General features: G+C 39.5%; 2 protein-coding genes across 8 annotated transcripts in view; both read left to right on the top strand.

The window, feature by feature from the left end:
• IQCH (IQ motif containing H) overlaps positions 1-8,852 on the top strand; it is an 85,031-nt gene extending 76,179 nt beyond the window's left edge. For all 6 annotated transcript variants that reach the window (XM_080551487.1, XM_080551485.1, XM_080551486.1 and 3 more), the window contains 4 exons: positions 1,024-1,149; positions 2,526-2,587; positions 5,761-5,869; positions 7,221-8,852. In XM_080551487.1, coding sequence (XP_080407613.1) covers positions 1,024-1,149; positions 2,526-2,587; positions 5,761-5,869; positions 7,221-7,322 — 399 coding nt within the window. In that variant the 3' untranslated portion in view covers positions 7,323-8,852. The remainder of the gene's footprint in view (positions 1-1,023; positions 1,150-2,525; positions 2,588-5,760; positions 5,870-7,220) is intronic.
• Positions 8,853-11,829: 2,977 nt separating this feature from the next.
• LOC308176160 (uncharacterized protein C15orf61) lies at positions 11,830-14,440 on the top strand. Of its 2 annotated transcripts, XR_013938114.1 has the most exons (3): positions 11,830-12,279; positions 12,937-13,052; positions 13,709-13,844. XR_013938114.1 is itself a non-coding variant. In XM_080551530.1 (2 exons), the coding sequence occupies exons 1-2, from the start codon at positions 11,949-11,951 to the stop codon at positions 13,834-13,836; spliced, it is 459 nt and encodes a 152-aa protein (XP_080407656.1). In that variant the 5' UTR covers positions 11,830-11,948; the 3' UTR covers positions 13,837-14,440. The 2 variants fall into 2 exon arrangements, 1 of the variants encoding a protein (XP_080407656.1); XM_080551530.1 differs by lacking the exon at positions 12,937-13,052 and having other exon boundaries at positions 13,709-14,440.
• Positions 14,441-20,925: the final 6,485 nt, after the last annotated feature.

Below are 20,925 nucleotides of genomic sequence, written 5' to 3' on the forward strand. Positions count from 1 at the left end.
TTGTTAAACTGCTACTTGGATTATTTTATCAAGCATTCATTTATTTGTGGTCCCCTACTGCAGAGAACAGATTTTGGAAGCTCCTTTTTTAAGTTAATGACTTGAGCAATGGGTGTTATTAATTCTCAGAATATTATAAACATGATTAATTTTCAGGCAGAGATGTATTATATAAGGATTTCAACTATGTCAACTTAAATGAGTCAATGTCAAAACAAATATCATTTTAGAAAAAATACTGTAAATTACATGCTTCGATGTGCAGTATCCCCACTCTGAACAAACAGTCCGGTATTTAAAAGATCACGAGAAAGGCTCGTTTTAGGAGAACAGCTCTATTCAGTTCTGTGCAATGCAACATCTCTATTCTTTTGGGCATTGATCGAGTTTAAACTCAAATGTTGCACTGAAATTTATCCATAGCATGCACTCTGCTGGTATCAGCTGAATAGCTCCTTGGAGGCACTGGGCAGGGTCTATTCAAAGACTCACTGGAAAAATGATACTCACAGGAATTACATCCTCAATCTTGGAGAAACACACTTGAAATTTGGCTTTAGAGAAACTGTTGAAAACCTTTTATCCTGTGGCAGAAACTACGTATTGTTCACCTTAGAATTCCTGCTACCGAGAAGAGCTGGCTCTAGAACAACATAGCGTTCTGCAGGGCAGGATGGGTTCAGAGGGTCCTGACAATAGACACTTAGAACGATTTCACAGGGCTTAGCTGCCAGTGAAGTTGTGAAAATGGCAAGATGTGGCTCATAAAAAGTAATTCTGTAGACTTCACCTATGATAAACAGTTTTATGCACGGTGTAAGGTAAGGATTTACTTTTGCTGCGTAGAAATGCCTATGGTCAATGCACATTGCTATGAACAGGGAATCCTCCAAAAGGAGTCAATGGTCGTACTCCATGCTTACATGAATGCAACTGAGAAAAAACTGTCAATTTAGATAGAAAATTGTTAGTTTCTGTTATAAAATGTCATGAAAACAGAGAATCTTGTATTGTTTTCTTCAGCCTTCTCCAGGAAGCAACCGCTGTGCAGTAGCGAGCAGTCAGCTGAGGCACTCCAGTCTTTCCGTAATCTACTATAATGTTCTCCTCCAGATGTGTAAAGCTCACGGTGTTGGATTTGACCTCCAGGTATAAGCAGGAAAGATTAGAAAACGTGATGTTCACTCTGCATAATTTTTGTATGTAAATTCTAATATGGTGAAACCACTTAGCACAATCTAAAGTTCAAGTGTACTGTTTAGCATAATACAACGTTCAAGTGTTCTATTAGACTAAAAACAGAGCAAGGTGTTTGCTCTAGAGTTACACTCAAGAGGACTTGTAAGAGTAAATCAGAATTGAATTGATTTTAAATTGTTTTCATGATGCTAATTAATGAACTCTAAATTGCATAAAAGTCTTCAGCAGTTTCTGTAAAAATTAGGCTAACATTATAACACTTAGCCTACTTTAGCTGGGATTTGAGTCTTGAAGAACTGCAGTACTGAGATACATCACCTGCTTTTTGGCTTCTGACTGGAAGCAGCCAAGGATGAAGAGCATTACCATGCTTTTTTTTATACCACAGAGAGTGAGGCAGTGTCTGTCTTGGAGACTGCAGAGAGAATGCTGTCCTGGCTGGTTTGTTTGGGTGGCTCTGTGGGTAAAAACGATTAAAGCTGTCAGACAGGAGCTGTGCTTGGACTTAGGACACTGCTAGCACAGAGTTTTCATGAGAGCACTTGGCGATAATATGGCCATTTCACACAGTTCTGTACCCATAATAATATAAAATGATAATATAAAATGCTTAAGGCTTATGAACAGAATTATACAAAGAAAAGAATAAAATGTAAAAGGGTTTAGAAGATGTTATGAACGACAGAACAGCAGATAGAGATTTCAGATCCTAAGGCACGGGCTTTCATTGGGAAACGCAGAGTTTTACACGTTTTGTCAGTAAACCCTCCCCAGGGATGGCACCTGTTCACAAGACCACTCACAGCGCCATGCGCATCTAAAAATCCAACTGAGTTTTGCTGCGGACCACACTGTCACCAGTATCAGGCCCATGATGAACTAGAGCAGAGGTTAATGAAAGTTCATGTCCTGTTTGTATCTAAGGTAAAGTACAAACTTCAAGAACAGGAAAATCTAAATATTTTCAATGTCTTTCAATTTAAGTTAGTGTAACGCTTTTAGAAGGTAAATTGTCTCTTGATAAAATAACTGTAAAGGGATAGTTTTTCAGATACTTATGACCATCTGCTATTGCACTGAATCAAAAATATTTGCCATCAAATAGACTCTGATGAATGTAATCTATTTATAGAAAGTTAATGTATTGTATTCTGTACAATACGTAGAGCAACAATCTTCTTTACTGAGCAGTAATCCATCACAAACAATTCCAAACTAGTCTTTCTTAGATATGACTATGAATTTAGTGTCCCAGTACAATCTATTTATTATAATTATCACTATTTTAAGAATAATTAACACTGATTTGTCTTTCTATTTAACAGGAAAAGCAGGGAACAGTTTTTATATTGTATGATGATCAGAAGCGATACAGATTGGGAATGATGTAAGTATACACTGTCAGTTACATAGGCTGATAAACAGTTGGGAACACAGTTGATCTGCAGAAAGTGGCACCACAGTGTATGCTGCCTTGGGCTCTACCAAAAGTGCAGAAAATGAACAATCTCAGCGTCACACACTCAACAAACAAGTTCAGTGACTGTCACCTACTGTTCGAGCAAGTATAGTGACTTTGCATAAGATTGTCCTTTTGAAAAGTTTTTGGGAGGCTTTAAGCATTTTGGTAATAACGAAAATTAACGTACAGGAATCTGCTTAAAGTCTGACTGCACTGCAGACTGAAGGCATACAGCAATTAGCTTTAAGAGCTAGATTCACTGTCAATAGCAATCTAATTGTGAGAGTACACACATCAGCACAGACATACTTTACAGGCAACGTTTTGAAAAACCTTACTGTACATGCTGCAAAGGTCAGAATTTAATGCCTTTTATATTGCTCTTCACAAAGTGATCAACAGCAGTCAGAGAGACAACAGCAGGTCTGATAGTCTAGTAATGCTTCAGACAGATGAACCTCTCCTAAGAAGTCCAAGAAAGCATAATCTGCAAAAACTTCATATACACTGACTGAAAACCTTTCCTCAGAGAAAATTTATGTAAAGTTTACTGCCAAAATAGGATATAATGTCTGACAGGCTGAAATGGTCTGTTCTCAGTCTGCTCTCTATTCCTCTGATGTCGGTGCTATTTCATTAAAGACCTGGATAAGAAAATCAGCTTCCCTGAGTACTGGATGTCACTGCAAGTATTTTGGAGGGCAGGAAAAGAATTCAAAATTATTTTGACAAAATGGAGAAACAAACTGCAAAACAGAATTACGTTCAATTGGAGTCAGGTACAAGAAATTGCACTTAGCAGTAATGAAGATGAGGAACACTAGTTTTGCAGAAAAGGATCTGTGAGTTACAGAGGTCTACAAACTGTCCACAAATCAACAGTGTCATAATCTTATGGAAAAAAGGTTAAAAAAAAAAAAAAGTACTTCCAATGTCTTCCAGGTAAACAACTCCTTTCATTTGGAGGGAGGTAATGAAACTGTTTTAGAGGTCTAGAAAGTATGAATTACAACAAAAGACTAAATGGAAAAGGAGGAGGCAGAAGCGATATCTGCTAAAAATATAAAAATTGAAGCCTCTGCAGGAAGGAAAAATCTGTTTTCCATGTATTTGCTAGTAAGACAAAGGAAATGGATTTACCTTCCAGCAAGAAAGGTTCAGTTTTAGCATAAGAAAAAATTTTGATAGTAACGAAAATGGAGCACTAATTAGATTTTTCAGTGAGGTCATCATTGATGGTGTTTAGTAATAGATGAGACAAACCTCTGTCAGAATGAAATAAGTAGCATTGATCCTGCCTTAGCACAGGGCACGGACTAAATGAATCCTAAAGATTGTTTCTGGGGCTCTGGTTCTTCCACCTGTACCGAGCTTCTTGTGGATGAGGCTGTGGGCAGTAAACAAGCCAGCCAGATCTGTTTAAAGCTCAGATACTCCCATACTATACTACACTTACCTTCAGTCACAATGTAGGCAGCCTGTATAATTGAGCTTTAAGATGGATTTGAAACAAAATCACTAAACAAGGACTTTTTAAATGGTTACTGTAGGTATATTACAAGTGATTTAGGTGTTTGAAAGTGTTCCATAAGCCACTAAACTCTCCTAACAGCTCACTGATGCTGCAAGGTAAGCTTTTTCCTTTTTTTAGACACCAACTATGAAGTCCTCCTCACTCCTGTCCCTTCTTTTGCATTCTTTAGTATTTTTACACCTCTCTGGGAGCTGATTTAGCTCAGTAACTCAGCAGAAAGCTTTCTTTCATTGGATCAGTTTTTTTGTGAGGCTAAAACAGAATGAGTCCATAGATGGGTATATACTGAATATGAGAGTTGTGCAAGATAGATGGGGAGAAACTGAAGAAAGAATCATTGGTAACCGGCCCTTTTTGGAGTCTGTGAACTGCTGGATTGCCTTGTACCCATTGGTGTGATTTCACTTTAATTATCAGCTGTGTACCTTGGAAAATGAAGTCTGTATGTTAGAGATACTGCATCCTACCTAAATTATTACTAACTCCTTTAGATTGATACCTCAGAAGTTGCTCTCTTTGTAAAAAATGTAACAGCACCTCCTGGATCGCCAGCTTGAATTGGCAGTTATTAATATTTTACTAGAATACTCTCATGTATTTCCCACACAATCTGATGCCAGATTCGTCTTCCATTAGCTTTCCAATGCAATTTAGTGTGGAAATATTTTCCAAGATATAACAGTTTAAGGTTATAAAGTCACTGAAATACCTAAAATATCTATATCATCCATTTTACAACATCGGAGATACATTGTCACTTCTAGTCAGCAAATGAGGGACATTGTCAGGGACTGTAGCGATACAACGGGGGGTAATGGCTTTAAACTAAAAATGGGTAGATTTAGATTAAATACAGGACAAAATTGAGGGTGGTGAGGAACTGGAACAGGTTGCCCAGAGAAGCTGTGGATGCCTCATCCCTGGAAGTGTTCAAGGCCAAGTTGGATGGGGCTTGGAGCAACCTGGTATAATGGGTGGCATCCCTGCCCATGGCAGGGGGTTGGACTTAGATGATCTTCAATGTCCCTTCCAACCCAAACTATTCTGATTCTATAACATTCTTCCTCAGCACAACATCCTATTCCGTAAGATAGTATGTACTGAGAGGCTGTATGTAGCACTGAGAAACCAAAGCCCCAAAAGATAAAATTTGTACTTCTAAGTAAGCTGCAACAACCTAACAAACACTGATGGTGCTGAAATTCCTATCAGATGTATTTCACAAATTGTAGGCAGAAGTAACAGTTCTTCCAAAGTAATCCAGAGATTTAATGTGCTCTAGTGTCTCAGTCCCAACTCAATGGTAGTCTTTTACTTGGAATAGCTGAAACCTTACTGCTTACTTCTGCTGTTGATTAATAAAAATTATTTATTACACAAATCCTTTCTGTTGACAAGTTAAAATGGAGCCTCATCTTTCATATCTCCCTGAAGATTGCCACCTTGTGAGATTGAAAATACTCATTAAATTCCATCACCAGACAGACACAAATGAGAGGGCGATTGTTTTTAAGCATGTGAAGGGAATCATTGGTAAACTCATTTGTTTGGATATCATTAACAGAACAATCGGAGAGGATCTCCAGGGGGTCCTCATGACCTTTGCTCGCAATCTCTTCATCATCCATCAAGAAATATCAGCACCTAATATGCAAGGCGAGACCAATTTTAAGGTGAGGTGTTAATTAACTAACGATCCTGGTTAATTTCTATACAAGGGCTGAAAATACCTCATGCTGTATCATAAACAAGTGCTAAACCATTCCTTTTTTATTGTTAGCAGTATGTATTTTACAGTGTCTAGGTCAATATAGTAAGTCTCCCAATGAACCTGTTAGTTAAATGTAAGCTTGAAACTTTTTATTTGAAAAGAGACATACTTTAGCTTGAAATTATTTGTTATACAATGCTCCTGATTTTCCTCTGTAAGAAGCAAAGGAGCCATTGGCGCTGCTTCAGACAGTTCTGTCAAAATGGTCTATTTTATTTTAAAGGGACACCGTCAAGGTAGGAACCTTAAATTAGAAACAAACTTCTCATTTTCTAATAGCTCCTTAGATTATTAACACTGATTTCTTGTAAGCAGGCAGACACTGAGTACTTAGTCCATTAGTTCACATCTTGCAACGTGCCAGCAATTTCACAAGTTAATTTTGTTCCCAATTTTTCTCTGCTCTTTCAATCTGCCCACAGTGCCCATCCCTGTGTGCTAGAGGATGCTCTAGGGGGGTGCCTGTGGAGGCAGGACAAAGCGCTGGGGCTTATTGCACTGGGAACGTTCCCCCAGGAACGCCTACATTTGCTCTGAAGCTCCTTTGTGACAACCTTGCTGGCAAAAGGAGACAGTAAAGCAATCACGAATCCAACTCCGTGCCCTGAAACAAGCACTCATTACAATGCTGCTTTTTGATTCCAGAGAATAGCTAAATTTTCCAGAGGGAATTCTTTTGCTAAACTGTATGACCTTTTTATAAAAAAAAAGTTTCTGAGATCTTGTCTGTAAGCATTTTGCAGAAAGGTGAAGGGGAGCAATGTGTTATAGATTCCTATCTTAAGTCACATAACATAATTTATATTGGATTCTTTCCAGTGTTAACTCTGTCTGTATTTTCCTCTGATAAGCAGACTGTGAAATGACAGTTTTAGAGAACATACAATTAAATTTCAACATGTTACAGAAAAACAAACATTTTTTTCAATCTGAGGGAGTGAAAAACAACCACTGAAGAAAAATGTAAAAGGGAAATCATAGTGAGTTAACAATGATTTACATTTGTGAAATAAAGCACCTGTTAGTTGATTAGAATTACAGATTGCAAGGAATTATATTTTTATTTATCCAAGATTTGTGCATACTTACTATTACTTCTAACCGTTCAAAGTAATAGTAAATTCACTTGCTGCATCCTGTCCTGTGTAACACTGGTTACCTTTTCAAGGCAAGTACTACCAGCTGTGCATTTTGGCTGTTGGATTTCATTATAATACCCATTAAATAACTTGTATTCCTTGAATCTGTTACAGATGGCAATTCAAGATATTGAAGCAATTCTAGGAGTTACAGCAGAAAACAAACTGAAATTGGAAAAAGAGCAACCTTCTGAAGCAGATGCTCTGAAAAAATAGTTAACTGAAGATGTTTAAGTGCCTTACTTTATGCTTCTGGAAATGCTTTCTCATCTGTAAGAACAGGTTTGGTTTTCCTTCTGCATTGGCATGTGAATATTAACTGACACAGTCAGTACATATCCATGATTTTTGAATAGTGTTTAGAAGAACATTCCTTATTTCATGAAAATGAACTTCAAAAGCAGAGGATCATAATAAATATCCTTGATATTCATACGGTGGATCCTGAAGTACAGTATGTTTTTAAAACCTTATTAATAGAATCAGAGGCTCTCAGGGAGAGGAGACAATGTACCTTGACCTGCAGAACGCAGACCTTGTAATTTTACCAAGTGATTCCTCCATCAAGCCCACAACTTATAACTGACCTTATTGTATCTTCATAAAGATGGGTTAATGAATATAAACAGTCCACTACATCCCTAGCTAATTCTCCCATTGGTTAGTTATCCCGACTGTTAACACCAGTGCCTTACACATCGTCTGAACTTCCAGGAATTGGATCTTGTTATGCTTCTGTCTGCGAAACTGAAGAACTGTTTAGTACAAAATGACACCGATCTGTGGAAGGAATCTTTCTGTTCCTTGAGTCAAATTCTGTCACTGATGTTATAAAATGAAAATGACACTTTCTTCTTTTATATGCCCCTGCACGCACCTAGAGGTGTCATGCTGTCTTTGTCACTATATCAAATCAGCAGATCATACTAGATTGAAAGGAGTCCTGTGATCCTAAACTCCTTTGCAAACCTATTGTCTTCTAAAATACAGGCTTCCAACATGAGAGTACGTCCCGTGTTCTTTTACCTATAAATACACTTAATTGCAATCTTGTCCATAAGCCCAGCAACCCAGATTCCTCTTTAGAACTGATTGTCTTTAGTATCGTTCCTCTCTTTCTTTTATTATCTACAGATTTTTGGAGCGATTATTTTATGCTCAATTTCAAATTATCAAAAATAATAGTAATAGGATTGGTTCAACAATAGATTCTGAGAGGACCACGAGAGTCACACTGGTACTATCATTCACAGTATACCATGGTTTTGCAGATCGCTTCATCAGATATATTCTGGATTTCAGATACTGCTGACGTTTTTGTCAGGAATTTGTGTTGTTATATTAAAGGACAACTGCTACATTTGTACGATTATCTTTGTTCATCAATCTGTAATCTTATCCCGGAAGAAAAGACATTCTAAATTGTCCTGTGCAAGAGCTCATCTTTCTCCCTTCGGTGGATACTGTTGTCCCATGCACAGCAAGTTCCTTACTTCCCAAAAGCAGGTGGCTCACTTCCCCAAAATCTCAGGCAATACCTATTTTTAAGACAAGTCACAAATGTGACAAAGCAATTGCAGCAGATCAGTGTCCAATTTTTCCAATGCCTCTGAGTCTTTGATCCATTAGTTTCATATATAATCTTTTGACAACCTTTTTTACTTTAGTCACAGAAATAATTCATTGCAGATGAGAATGTTTGCAGAAATGCTGATCCATGTTTCAAATAAAAATCTAAGTATTTTTGTTTAATTATTATTTGTTTGTTCTCGTTCCTTTCTGACATGTCATCTCAATATTGTTGTTTGTTTTTTCTACAGAAATTTTACACAGGTTTTTCTAATGTGAAATTTAGCCAATGAACAAACTTCCTAGAAGTCTTTATGGTTAGAAATTAAAGTCTTTTTGGCTGCGGTAGGTACAACAATGATGTCTCACTTGCCAAGAAAATAATATGCCAAAGAGCATAGTGTAATTGCTTACTAGTTCTTCCACTAAGATGAGTTATATTTGTCCTCTGTTTTTCTTTGAGGGGCTACAGACAAGCATGTTGTTCTGACCTTTTCCTCACTGCATTTATAATATACTCACTCCTATTTTAGTGCCGAGAAGCTATTTCAGGAATTCTCACCTAGCTTCAAATCCAAGCTCTATTAATGTCCCAGTTTCTTCAATAAAAAAAGCAATATCCTGGGGGAGGAGGAGGCATACGAGAAGATGGCACTATCAGCCCAGGAGTCAGCCAGTTTCTTAAGGGTTAAGGAAAATTAAGCCTTGATCCAAGCCAGAACAACATAAGGTCTGAGAGGCTCATTAGTTCACTGGCACTTAATAGACTGCAGTGTCCTAGGAGTAAATGAAACCTGCACTTCCTTATGTCTTTGTTCTGTTCTGACAAAAGAAAACTGTACCTGTTTTTGCAGAGAACAAGTGATCTGAAAGTTCCCATGGTGAGAGAGATTTCTCAGTATGTGCAAAGTGTGAAATGTATTTCGAGGAAAAAAAGTTTTTAATTACTATTAACACTTCTGAGCGTTGAGCTGATGGAAGGATTGAAACTGCTTTACAGTCTCTCACATTCAACTCCCATGCTGCTGGTGCCAAAAATGTATTTTTTTTTAGCAATACAGCAGCTATAAACTGAAATCATAATCTTCCAAAAAAAATCAGAAATATAGTTATGATTCTCCTGTTAAGATTAGTGGATTATTTATTCCCACTCACTAAAAGAATAACAGAGTTCTTGAACTGTAGCTGGAATTTTAGCACTATTCAGAACATGATCTAGACAGGGAAGAAACAAAGCAAGTGGGAAATGTGGGGAAATGTGGGAATCAAAAGAAAAAGGTGGCCCAGGTGTGTCAGCTTACCAGAAATTGCCAGAGAATTCTGCAGCTAATGACAGCAAAGACCCAGGCTGATTCCCCAGCTGCTAGGGGTGGAGGAATGCTTGTGGAATTACATGAGGGGAAGTGGGGATTGCCATCAACTGCAGGAGACAGACAATTAAAATAAAGGTTTTGTGCTTTTGATGGGCCAGGGCTGCAAATGAAGGCATGCATTCAGCAGATAGCATTTCACGGATCACAAAGAATATTTTAAAATATACGCATTAGCCATGTTTTTGCAAGAATCGACAGAGTCTGTAGCCTACAGACTACCCATTTGAGGTTGTTCTCCCCATTTTGTTGCCATCTGATGCTACAAGTGCTTAGAATCCTGTTGGCGCCCAGATGTTTACCCACACAGCTTCTCAGGCACCTAAGCTTGTTCAAGACTAGAAAAGGCCTCCAGGCAAAACGCACCAAGGGCCAACCTACCCGTTTCAGCGTCCTTAGCTACATCAAGTCGTATTACCTCTGTGTGCAGGGCTATGAGCTGTTTAGGGTGCTGTGGTCCTGTCCTGTAGATTGTCACTCTGATCTTAGACACCGCTGCAGTGCGTGTCATGGCAATCGTATTTTTGTGGCTCCTGCTGTTGGCCTTGACAGTATTGATAGCTTGGCTGCTGTCGGCTATTTTGCAGTGTGCTTGGGAATACTCTTGCTGTTTCACGTAGAGGCCCTGCCTCTTAACATTGACCCTGCAAACATTTCTGGAGCCTAGTGAGAGCACCTACATAGCAGAGGAATACAACACACAGATCTTTCCTAACATCCCAGGCCCGAGCATCTCTGAAGTATTTTGCATTAAACATTAACTGGAGTTGATACTGGACACTAGGTCTGCATTTGGATATTTGGGTTTAAAAATGCTTCCCCCCTCAAAAAAAAAAGGGGGGGTCTGTGGAAGGGAGAAGGGTCACTGAGCCCAAGTTTCCACAATAGGATGTTTGGTCTTGATTCTTGCATACTTTTTAGGGATGCAATGTTTTGCTATGCATTTGTAAATATTGAAGCTACCTCATCCCATCTGCAGTACACGTTGTGTAAGTAAAAATGCAATTACATTCTGTTAACCAGTGAAAGGTTCTGCTGCCAGAGGCTGAAGAATTTTTCCCTTCCTCGTTCAAGCTTAACAGAGAGCAACGCCAAGGTAACTGCAAACTATTGTGAAATACTTCTTTAAACCAAAATAATTGTGATATGTTCACTTTATAGGCAACGTATACTTACTGGAGGTAATTTTCACCATTCAATATAAAGCAGAATGTCACTGTCAGGATGTAATGCATCAGTTCTGCCCTTCACCTCAGTGAACCACAGTATCAGACTGCACCTTCTTTTCTCTCCTCAGTCACTGTTGCCACTAATAAAGGAAGATATTAAAGCTAACTATATGCTCTATTAATTATAAGAAGGTGAACTTGAGTCAGATTTGTTACTGACGATGATTAATAATTACTGGTTCTACACACATGTAATACATTATAGTAAATAAACAGGGTACATCGTTGGGTAGTAATTGATTAATTAGCACATTCATACTACATAGCTCAATGGCTTAAGATCGCTGAGTTTGAGATATTACTTGCAATTATTAAAAGGAAAAATCTGCCCCTGCTTCCCAGTTTATTCTGTATGGTGTGTTTTTTTCCTCAAACAGAACGCGCAGTGCTTCAACCCCCCGACTTTTATTCGGATAAACCACACAACGGGACACGGGCTGCGGATTTAAAACACTTCAAAGGAGTCTGGGGGCAGCGCAGCCTCCCGTCAGCCGGCTTCGAGGGGCTGCAGCGGGCCGGGCAGGCAGCGCCGGGCGCCCTTCTCCTTCCTCCTCCTCGGTCCCCTCAGCCGCCACCACCTCCTCCTCCCGCCCAGCGGCGGGGCGCTGCGCGCAGGCGCGGCAGGGAAGGGAAGGGAAGGGAAGGGAAGGGAAGAGGTTCGGGGGCGCCCCGGGATGCGGGCGCTGAGGCGGCTGCACGAGGCGGCCGTGGGGGCGCTGCTGTGGCGGGGGGCGGCCCCGCCGCGCCCGCCCGCCTCGGAGGTGCTGAGCCAGCACCTGCGGCAGCGCGGCCTGCCCCACTGGACCTCGTTCTGCGTCAAGTACAGCGCGGTGCGCAACGACCAGTTCGGCCTCTCGCACTTCAACTGGCGGGTGGACGGCGCCAACTACCTGGTGCTGCGCACCGGCTGCTTCCCCTTCGTCAAGTACCACTGCTCCCGCGCCGCCCCGCAGGACCTGGCGCTGCAGAACGCCGCCTTCACCGCCCTCAAGGTCCTCAACGCCGGTGAGTCGCGCCGCGGGACCGGCGGCCTCCCCTCGGCTCCCCGTGAGGGGCCGGGGCCGGGAGCGGGGCCGGGGCGCCCCCCCTGGGGGCGAGGGGAACGGGACGGGGCCCGGTGGCGGAGCCGCTCCGCACCTCAGGCGGCCCGGGGAGAAGGGGAACGGAGCCGCCCTCAGCTCGGCTGGAGCGGGTCGGGTCGGTCGGTGCCGGTCGCCTCGGCCCCCAAAAGCCGCGTTGTGGGACCGCGGGTGAAGCCCTGAGCTCGGCTGAAGAGAAGCGGTTCGGGCCTGAGGGGGTGCCCGGTGAGCCCCGTCGGTCCTAACGGGCTGCCGCAGGACGAGCCCTGGTAGGGACAGCTGCTGCAGCGACGGTAGTCTAAAAGTCGGTGTAGCTATGCTTTGAAATGTTACTCTTCAAAACCTAGCCAGCGGATATCGTTCTTCATGCCACTGGCGCTTAACTTTCCATCAGTTTCTTCTTTTCATGTTTCGTTTAAAAGTAAATTGTTCTTCACAAGCCTTCAGTGATCTTCTGCTTGTAAGGTAGCCCTGCTAGCCCTCGTTCTCTGATCCTTCTAGTCTTAGTGAGAAAATGTAACCACGGAAATTGATTTTATTCAATAATAAGTTTTAATACGATTTTATCTTTCCCTCCCTACAGTCAGACCTTTTATCTGCTCTCTCGCTTGCAGCTACCGTGCGTGTTTAAATGATTGGCAAGTGTGACTAAAAAGTCAACTCACCGCCCTCTTTTGAGAATCTAGCTTTAGCATTTAGGTAACTAAGCACCTTAAATTGTTTCTGTCCCTTCCTGAATTCAGGGCCTAAACCCAGCTCCAGTTATCTTCTTCTGCCTGCTCTGTGGTAGGTGGATAATTCAGCTAAAAATGTGGGAAAAATGATGGCACTTTTTGCGTATCCACCTTTCTGCTCATTTTGGTTTTGTTGGAGCCGGCAGTCTTGACTACTGACCTCATTTTTCCCCAGAGCCGCGTCATGTTGATCTGTGAAGTCGCTGCCTGTTTTCCTTCCTACTTCTGCCCCGATCCACGGTGAAACTGGGAGCTAGCGACTAAGTGGATGTAAAGAGTTCATGTTTGAGTGTCTGGATTTTTTTAAATTAGCAGGAATCAAACTGTATGCATGATCATGTTTCACTTCTCTCATCCCATTTTCTTTTTTGCATTAATTTCTGTGCACTGCTGCTCTTCTTCAGCTGCTTTCTGATTCTTGTGTGTTTGATAGGCAAGAAGCGTAGCATGTACTGATACCTACTTGTAAGCATTTCAGTAAAGGCAAAATCTTAAGGCACCTTGATACGAATGTTTTTCCTCTATTTTCATTTCTGAACTATTATTCCTTACTGTTAATAGGCAGGTTTAATTTTCTTGGCTTCTTATCTTTGTGTGTAACGTGTTTTTGTTTTTCCTTAGGCATCCCAACTTTACTATATGGAATTGGCTCCTGGTTCTTTGTCAGTGTCACAGAGACTGTTCATACGAGTCATGGCCCAGTCACTATTTATTTTCTAAATAAAGAAGATGAAGGCGCAATGTACTGAAATCATGCCCTCAAGTACCTGTCATTTGGTGGGTTTTCATGTTACTGCTGCTACAAATGTCTACTCCCTGTGACTAAAAGAGAACTGAAGGCAATTCTTTTTTTTTTTTTTTTTCCGTGTATTCTTTTATTTAACGTGTTGTCCTCAGGAAGCTTCATGGAATTTTTTGGTCATAAGAGGTTTATTTTTGCAGAGGTTATTAATGTTGAAAAAGTAGAAGCCTCAGGAAAAGAACTAATATTTCTAAGGGTATTATAATTTATATAAGTCGGTGACTAGAACTGTTGAACAAGCTTCTGATAATTTAAAAAAGATAAGTGTGCCAACATATAGGACTGAATTGTAGCGTGTGGGCAAGGAAACTGTGACTATATCAGACTTCTCAGAATGTCTCTGAAAACACTAAGCTGCTCAGATTTAGACTGACTAGATGTTTTGTAATACATTAATTGTCATATTTGCAAGAATGTTTGAATGAATCCATGGCACTGACTTCTTCACAACTGCCCAAAAGGCTTTTTGGAAAAGTATGCCCAAGAAGTTAAAAATGGCTGTTTGTATCTCATTTCTTCAAATGATATTTAAATAAAATATCTAAAATACATTTTATGGTTGGTTTTTTTGTTTTTTGGTTTTTATTACAATTTATTTGAATTCCAAATACCTTCATTATGTTGTTTGTCTTTTGTTTCTTGTATAGGTAAGTAACAAGACTAACGATTTAGTCCCCTACACTAACTTAAAATTTGCTGATTTTCTTTTAAAATAATATGAATGAAAAGGACACTACCCTCATTACCATCCGAAACAATTGATTTCTTTAGCTGTAGTTGAGAGCAGGCAAATACAGTGATGGAAAGATGTAAACTCAGCTGGAAGCCTAGGGAAAGAAAAAGCTTTAGGGAATTATTTGGATAGTGGAAAATATGGAATTATTAGATAATAAGCTCAAACAACAAAAACACCTGTATGGGATGTGTTGCTGTTGCATTAGTTTTAATGCCAGCAAATAATGCTGTCTGTTCTAAATCCCGAGTCTGGTGATGTAAGTTGATTATTCCAATTTTCATAAGTAGGAAGATAAACGTAAAATGAGTAGGTACTGTTTTTGGAGGGTAATCACTATTCCTAAATAAATTATTATCAAGCTACAGTATAATGTAATTTAAATACTTTTTTTTACTTAATTCCAGATAATGGAACTGTTTCCCACTTAATGAAGCAATACAGTTTTCTAAAAGCAACACTAAATAATGCTTTAATCAGAGAAACGTTTACGCTATTATATTTAATTTTGGCCAATACTCTTGATACAAGTTAAATGGGTCTCACAGATGAAGATACAGTATTATAAGAAGCCTCATTAATAATAAAAATGACTTGGTGTTATTCTAGAACTGATTTTCACTGTATTGGATAAAGTTAAATAACTGCAGCTCATAAGTTTAAAGTCAAATACTGCTCATTCATTGCTGCGGATCTTGTCAATATCTTGCTGTAAAGGTTTAGTCTCAACGCGAGGTTGATAAAATGGTTTTTAATTACCAGACTATAAATACAGCTCTTCATTGGAGTTGCACCTCCACTCACTGCAGCTTGTTTGATTTCTGATAATGGGTACTGCTGACTTTGCTTACCTGTTTTTCGATAAATGCAGGCAACGTGACTCCTTGTCCATACGGTGATGGGCAAGTCTCCTTAGAGAACATCTTTGACAAACTACCCTATTGATTGCTGCAATTCTGTGCTGCTTGCAGTATTAAATAGAGACTTGATTTCTTGTTCAATGATCTCACTGTGTAACAATTAAGCAAATGTAATATTTTCTTGTATTACATGAAAATCAATAGACCTCTTGCTCTTATGAAGCTGATCATGCTAAAGGATGAACTGGAAGATGTCTGAGGGCAGAGTGCAAATACAGTCGTTCACTTGTTCCGTTAAGGCTTGCATGCGACCTGCTACAGTACAAAAAATGGAAAATAGGCCATTTTTAAGGGGTAACAGAAGTTATTAAATCATAATGAAATCTTTCTCAAATATGAATATCAACCTCCTTCCTTGCCTTTAAACAAAGGTAAAATACTTCATCTCATTCTCTTAGCTATAAGTGGTGGCTGCTTAGCTTTGGCCCGAATGCCAGATGGAAATGTTGATGGCCAAGCAGGCTCATAGCATCTTGTCTGAAACATCTCTGTAAGGCTCGGAGGGATGCGGGAATGGTAAGCAAGGATGAGCGTGCAGTAGTCCTGTGAGGGCTCAGCGCTCAGCTGAACCCTTGCTCTTTTGGCTTTCTAATCCTCAGCGCCAAGGCAAGAGCTTACAGCGATGTCAAGATGGTGCAGTTTGAGGAGAACAGGCTCTTCTGTTGCAGGGAAGTCCAAGTGTTTGACCTAAAGGATGTCTCTAAAGTGGGCTTTAAGGATGAGCTTCTAGCAGTTTAATTGTTCAGAGATGGATTTGTGTGGGTAGCACCTACCTGCATTCTCTTGCCTGTGAGGTCCTTCGGGGTTGTCCTGTAACCCCATGGCTTCAAGAGGCAAACTTTCAGGGAACCGGTCTTTAATTCCTCTGGTCCAGAATAGTTTACGTGCAGTTGTTTTGCTTAGCAAGTTCCTTTTTCTATGTATTATACTGTGCATATGTTGTGCACGCAGCATACGCTTCTGTTGACAAATTTTTGTATAGACTATTGAGTTACCAAGTGACCCTTCTAACTTTTTGTGGATTTCATCTGCTCCGTTTCCTTTGAAACAAAGTGCAGCTTATCTTGTAACTCGTGCCTTAATTATCTCTCTACACTTTATTCAAGGATGATGTTTAAATGAGCGAGAGATGACATAAAAAGGCAGAGAGCTTTGTTTCACCTCCCTTAACAACTGCTTGGGATAACTGAAACCTTACTCGGAACCCAGAGGATCGGGTAGCTACTTCTTGTAGCAGTCTTTTTAAACAGTAATGACTACTGGGGGCATCTTAGCCTAAACGAGTGCTTAGCATTACATCTTACCTAGGTCAATGGTCTCAGGTATCCCAGTTAAACTGTGTTACTGTAAATTAATGGAAAATGTAACTGCGCTTTGCTGAAAGATCAATGTCCAATAAAGGCTGCACAATCAAATCTTGTTGCAATGATTGAGGTCCTTAATTGCCTTTCAAAGATAAGGTGGTAATCAACATAGGTTTAACTGATCTTTTTTACCAGTTCAATTACATGCTAATGACTACAGCCAAGTCAGGATCTTTAACTACTTATACTTATTAAATCTTATGTTTGTAGTGAAAAATTACTTAAGCCACACAATCGATAAAGCCCAGGTCTTAATTACTATATTTCACTTTTATACCTTTTTGTATGTTTGACAAATGTTTCACTAGAGACTGCGTAGCGCTAATGAGAGTACCCCAAGAAATACAGTTTTCTGTTACTGTCTGCTTCTCCAAACTCTGTCAAGGTGTGGGTGGTTTCAACAACATCTGGTGACTAGTAATGCAATTTACATTCTAGGCAGCTCGTGGTACTTAAATACCATTTTTTATGAATAACAGCACTGCTTTTATCACTAGAAGTTGTACTACCTGATAGCCTTCCAGTGGACACAATTTTAACTTGAAGTTCTTAGCTTTTTTCCATTGTAGATGAATAGTAGACTTAGGTACATCTGCACCCAAGTACAGATGGATGTTCCCAGCTGTTTCTGGTTAGCACTTCACATTGCCTCAAACATCCCTTCCCCTGCATCGCCCTCCTTTCCATGGAGTACTACACGGTGCTTTTCCTTTTCTCCAGGAACCTGGAGCCACCACCTTTCTTTGCGTTACGCAGCAGCTGGATCCCTCCACAACTTACTTTGTGGCTGAAATGCTGTAACTCTGAGCGCATAGAATATTTTTTTTCTTTATTTTTGGATATTTGTCCTTACTCTCAAACGTACGCTGTGAATGCTGAAAATCCTGAAAATTGCAGCAATAAACTTAGCCTGAATTTGAGTCAATCGTTTGAGAGAAACCATCGGTAGTTTCTGAGCTTTATGTGAAAGCGCAGTAACCAGCCCATTTCCTTACTGAAAGCAGCTCCAATTGCAGCAGGAAGGCAGGTGAATTGCTCGTCAACAGAGAGGCTCCCCCCCACCCCTCCCCAACTTCTTGTTTAATTGCTGAGACTTGAGAGGCTGGAGAAGGGGAGGTGACCAATGGTTTTGGTACTCCTGGAGCCTGCAGGAAAATGGGGCGGAGGAGACGTTCTCTGACAAATGGACTGAGCAAACGAGACTGAGCAAGAGCTGCTTCAGTGGAATAAAAGGAATGGAGTGGTTTTTGGGTGGGAAAGGATGGATTTGGTAGGAAAGATGTCTAGAACGTGACTGAGAATAAGCAAAATGTGTCAGGTTTTAAGTTGCTTGCCTCATCCTAATCCTGTTGAGATTTAAGTGTTCTCAAACCTGCTGACGTTCCTTCCAGTACTAACACGTTCTGGAAAAGAACAGGAATCCAGAGTTCGTTCTTCCAGCGCTCAAAAGAGAAGCATTACTGCGTTTTGTCACAGGCCTTATTGTTTGTGACAACTTAAAATCGATGGAACAGGATTTATTGGAATCATTTTGTAGGCAAGAAAAATGAAGAAAAGTTTGAATTGACTAAATAGTCACCTTTGAGAAGCTAGCAGCGATACAAACACCCTTGCTGTCTAAATCTCTTTGCAAACCATAATTGTAGATTTCCCTGATGTATGTTTTTCTTGAAAGAAAAGTAGGTATTTCTTAATAGTTGAGTGCCCTTAGGCTTCTGATTTACACCAACTTTGCCAGAAACAAAGGAGATTCTGCTTCATATATTATTTACTTCAGCCATTTAAATTAAATTGGCTTTGCTGTAACTCCTTAATCATGTTTGCTACAGAAAAGTAAGTTGTCTTGGTATTATTCTGAAATACACAGTTACAGAAGTGGATGACATGTTACGCGTTCTTGGGCTACTTCATTCAGCTGAAATGTGCCAACAAAAAGTGGCAATTTAGGAGTTGCAGGAAGGGGAATGTAAAATAGTAATTATCGCTAATACATTGCAAGTTTAGTTAAAAGATTTTTTGGTTTCTAGAAAAGAACAAGATGGTATTACTGGGTTTGCAATTAAGTCTTTTAAATAAAGCATGTGTGCAGTGGAACACCAAAATTTGCATTAATGATTGGGAAACTCAGTGGAAATTATTGACCTTTGTGAATTAGTAAGTGAATAAGCGCAGCCGAAATAAAGAAGGCTCATGTATCACAAAATATTTATTACTTGTAGATGAGTGTAGTTTGACCTTAATTATTTATGCTAATACATCATAATGTTCTAGTAAATGCACTGCAATACGTTCGTAGAAAGAAATGCAGTCTACATAATGAGAGCTTTCTGCAGCGCTGTGAGAGGTCACGATTTTTGTCTGTGTTCAAGAACCCATCCAGATTATTAACATTTGCAATGAGGCGGTTGTCTTGCAGAAAACCCAAATATACGTTTATTCATTTATATTAGAAAATAGAGAGGAAGCCACTAGATTTGAGATGATGGAGTACTTTGTGTTGTACTTAAGACAGTTTGGATGCATTATGGTTGCTATTTGCTTGGTAAGGTAGAATATGTATGGCTTAGATTTTAACAGCAATTGCATCACTTTAAGCACAGTTTATGAGCCCTGTACTAGTTCATTATAAAACTAATTTATTACTTGTGATGATATTAATAATCTTAACAGAGTTAAAACTGTAAAACATAATTCAAAGCAGTCCTTTGGACAACAAGTCTGAGGAAACTTTCAATTTTAAAATGCAAATTTTGAAATAGACTGCTTCTAAAGAACACTTGAAATTTCTGAATAAACTTATAACTATTGCAAAGTCAAATCTACTTCTTAGAAGAAGAAATGCCATTAGATACAATTGTTATACGCTTAGTGATTCATGGGCCTGGTTATACACATGCTTTGTGATGTATGAATTATTTAGTAAGAAAAATCACAATAATTTTGTTGTTACTCAAGAATTTATAGGTTGACAGAAACAATTATACAGACCCCGAAGCTGGTCTGGTGAAGTACAGTAATATCATTAACTATACACAGCCATTTTTGCTCAATCCAACTGGTCGAGTTTATGCTGCAGTGTTTCAGTAATTGTGCATCATATCTAGCGTTTAAACAATATTAATTTTATTATGCATGAAACATGCCTGTATTCTTTATTTTAAGATATGTTCGTAATTTCAAGCAAGAGCTGTAAACATCAAATTTATGGCTTTGGTTTTTTTTCAACTCAAGGTGAATTTATGATGAGAAAGAGTTTTAATAGATCTATTTAAGGATTCTGCTCCCACTGAATTGAAAATAAGATGAATTCATGTCCTGAGTTTTGATTCGCAACAGCCCTTTGCCTCTCGGTGGCACCGATTTGTGTCTGGAGGCTCTGAGCACTGAGTTTCTGCCTGTTTAAACCCCTGCAAAATGACTGAGGAGCAGTGGGAAGGCCTGGAAGGAAGGCAGCTGGTTTTCTGCAAGTTTTCAGAGCAGGTTTTAAGGGATCTTGATCTATACTTGCAGTTATCAAGGTGGTACACTTGGGTGATACTCTCCTGGGAGATGCATTTTGAGAGAAGAAAGGCTGGACACTTGACCTACTCTTTTCATAAACCTAAGGGAATTCCAGTTGCTGCACTTCTGCGCTTGCTGGCAATATGAAGACGTGAGAAGGAAAAAAATGAATATCACTGTGGTATGTTACTTCAGCCACATAGAATGTTATGTAGATTTATGTATTAATCTATTATTTATTTATTTATTTTGGGGAAAAAATGTATGCTACTAAAGGAATGACCAGGTGCCGTTTATTTATTTATTTATTTATTTATTTTTAGAAAATGAGGAGCTTCTCATTTCTTATATATAATAGCAATTAGAAATAGTACAGGAAGGAATCAGAGGTGATAAATTTGGTAAACCAAGGACTAGCATTTAGATTCTGCTTCCTGTGAGTCTGTTTTATATACTGTATATGAATTACGTGTAATATAGTACAGTATTGCTAATGCAGTATACCAAAAGACTTTTAA

The sequence above is a fragment of the Anser brachyrhynchus genome (assembly GCF_964034855.1).
Source record: "Anser brachyrhynchus genome assembly, chromosome: 11".
NCBI classification, from domain to species: Eukaryota; Metazoa; Chordata; class Aves; order Anseriformes; family Anatidae; genus Anser; species Anser brachyrhynchus.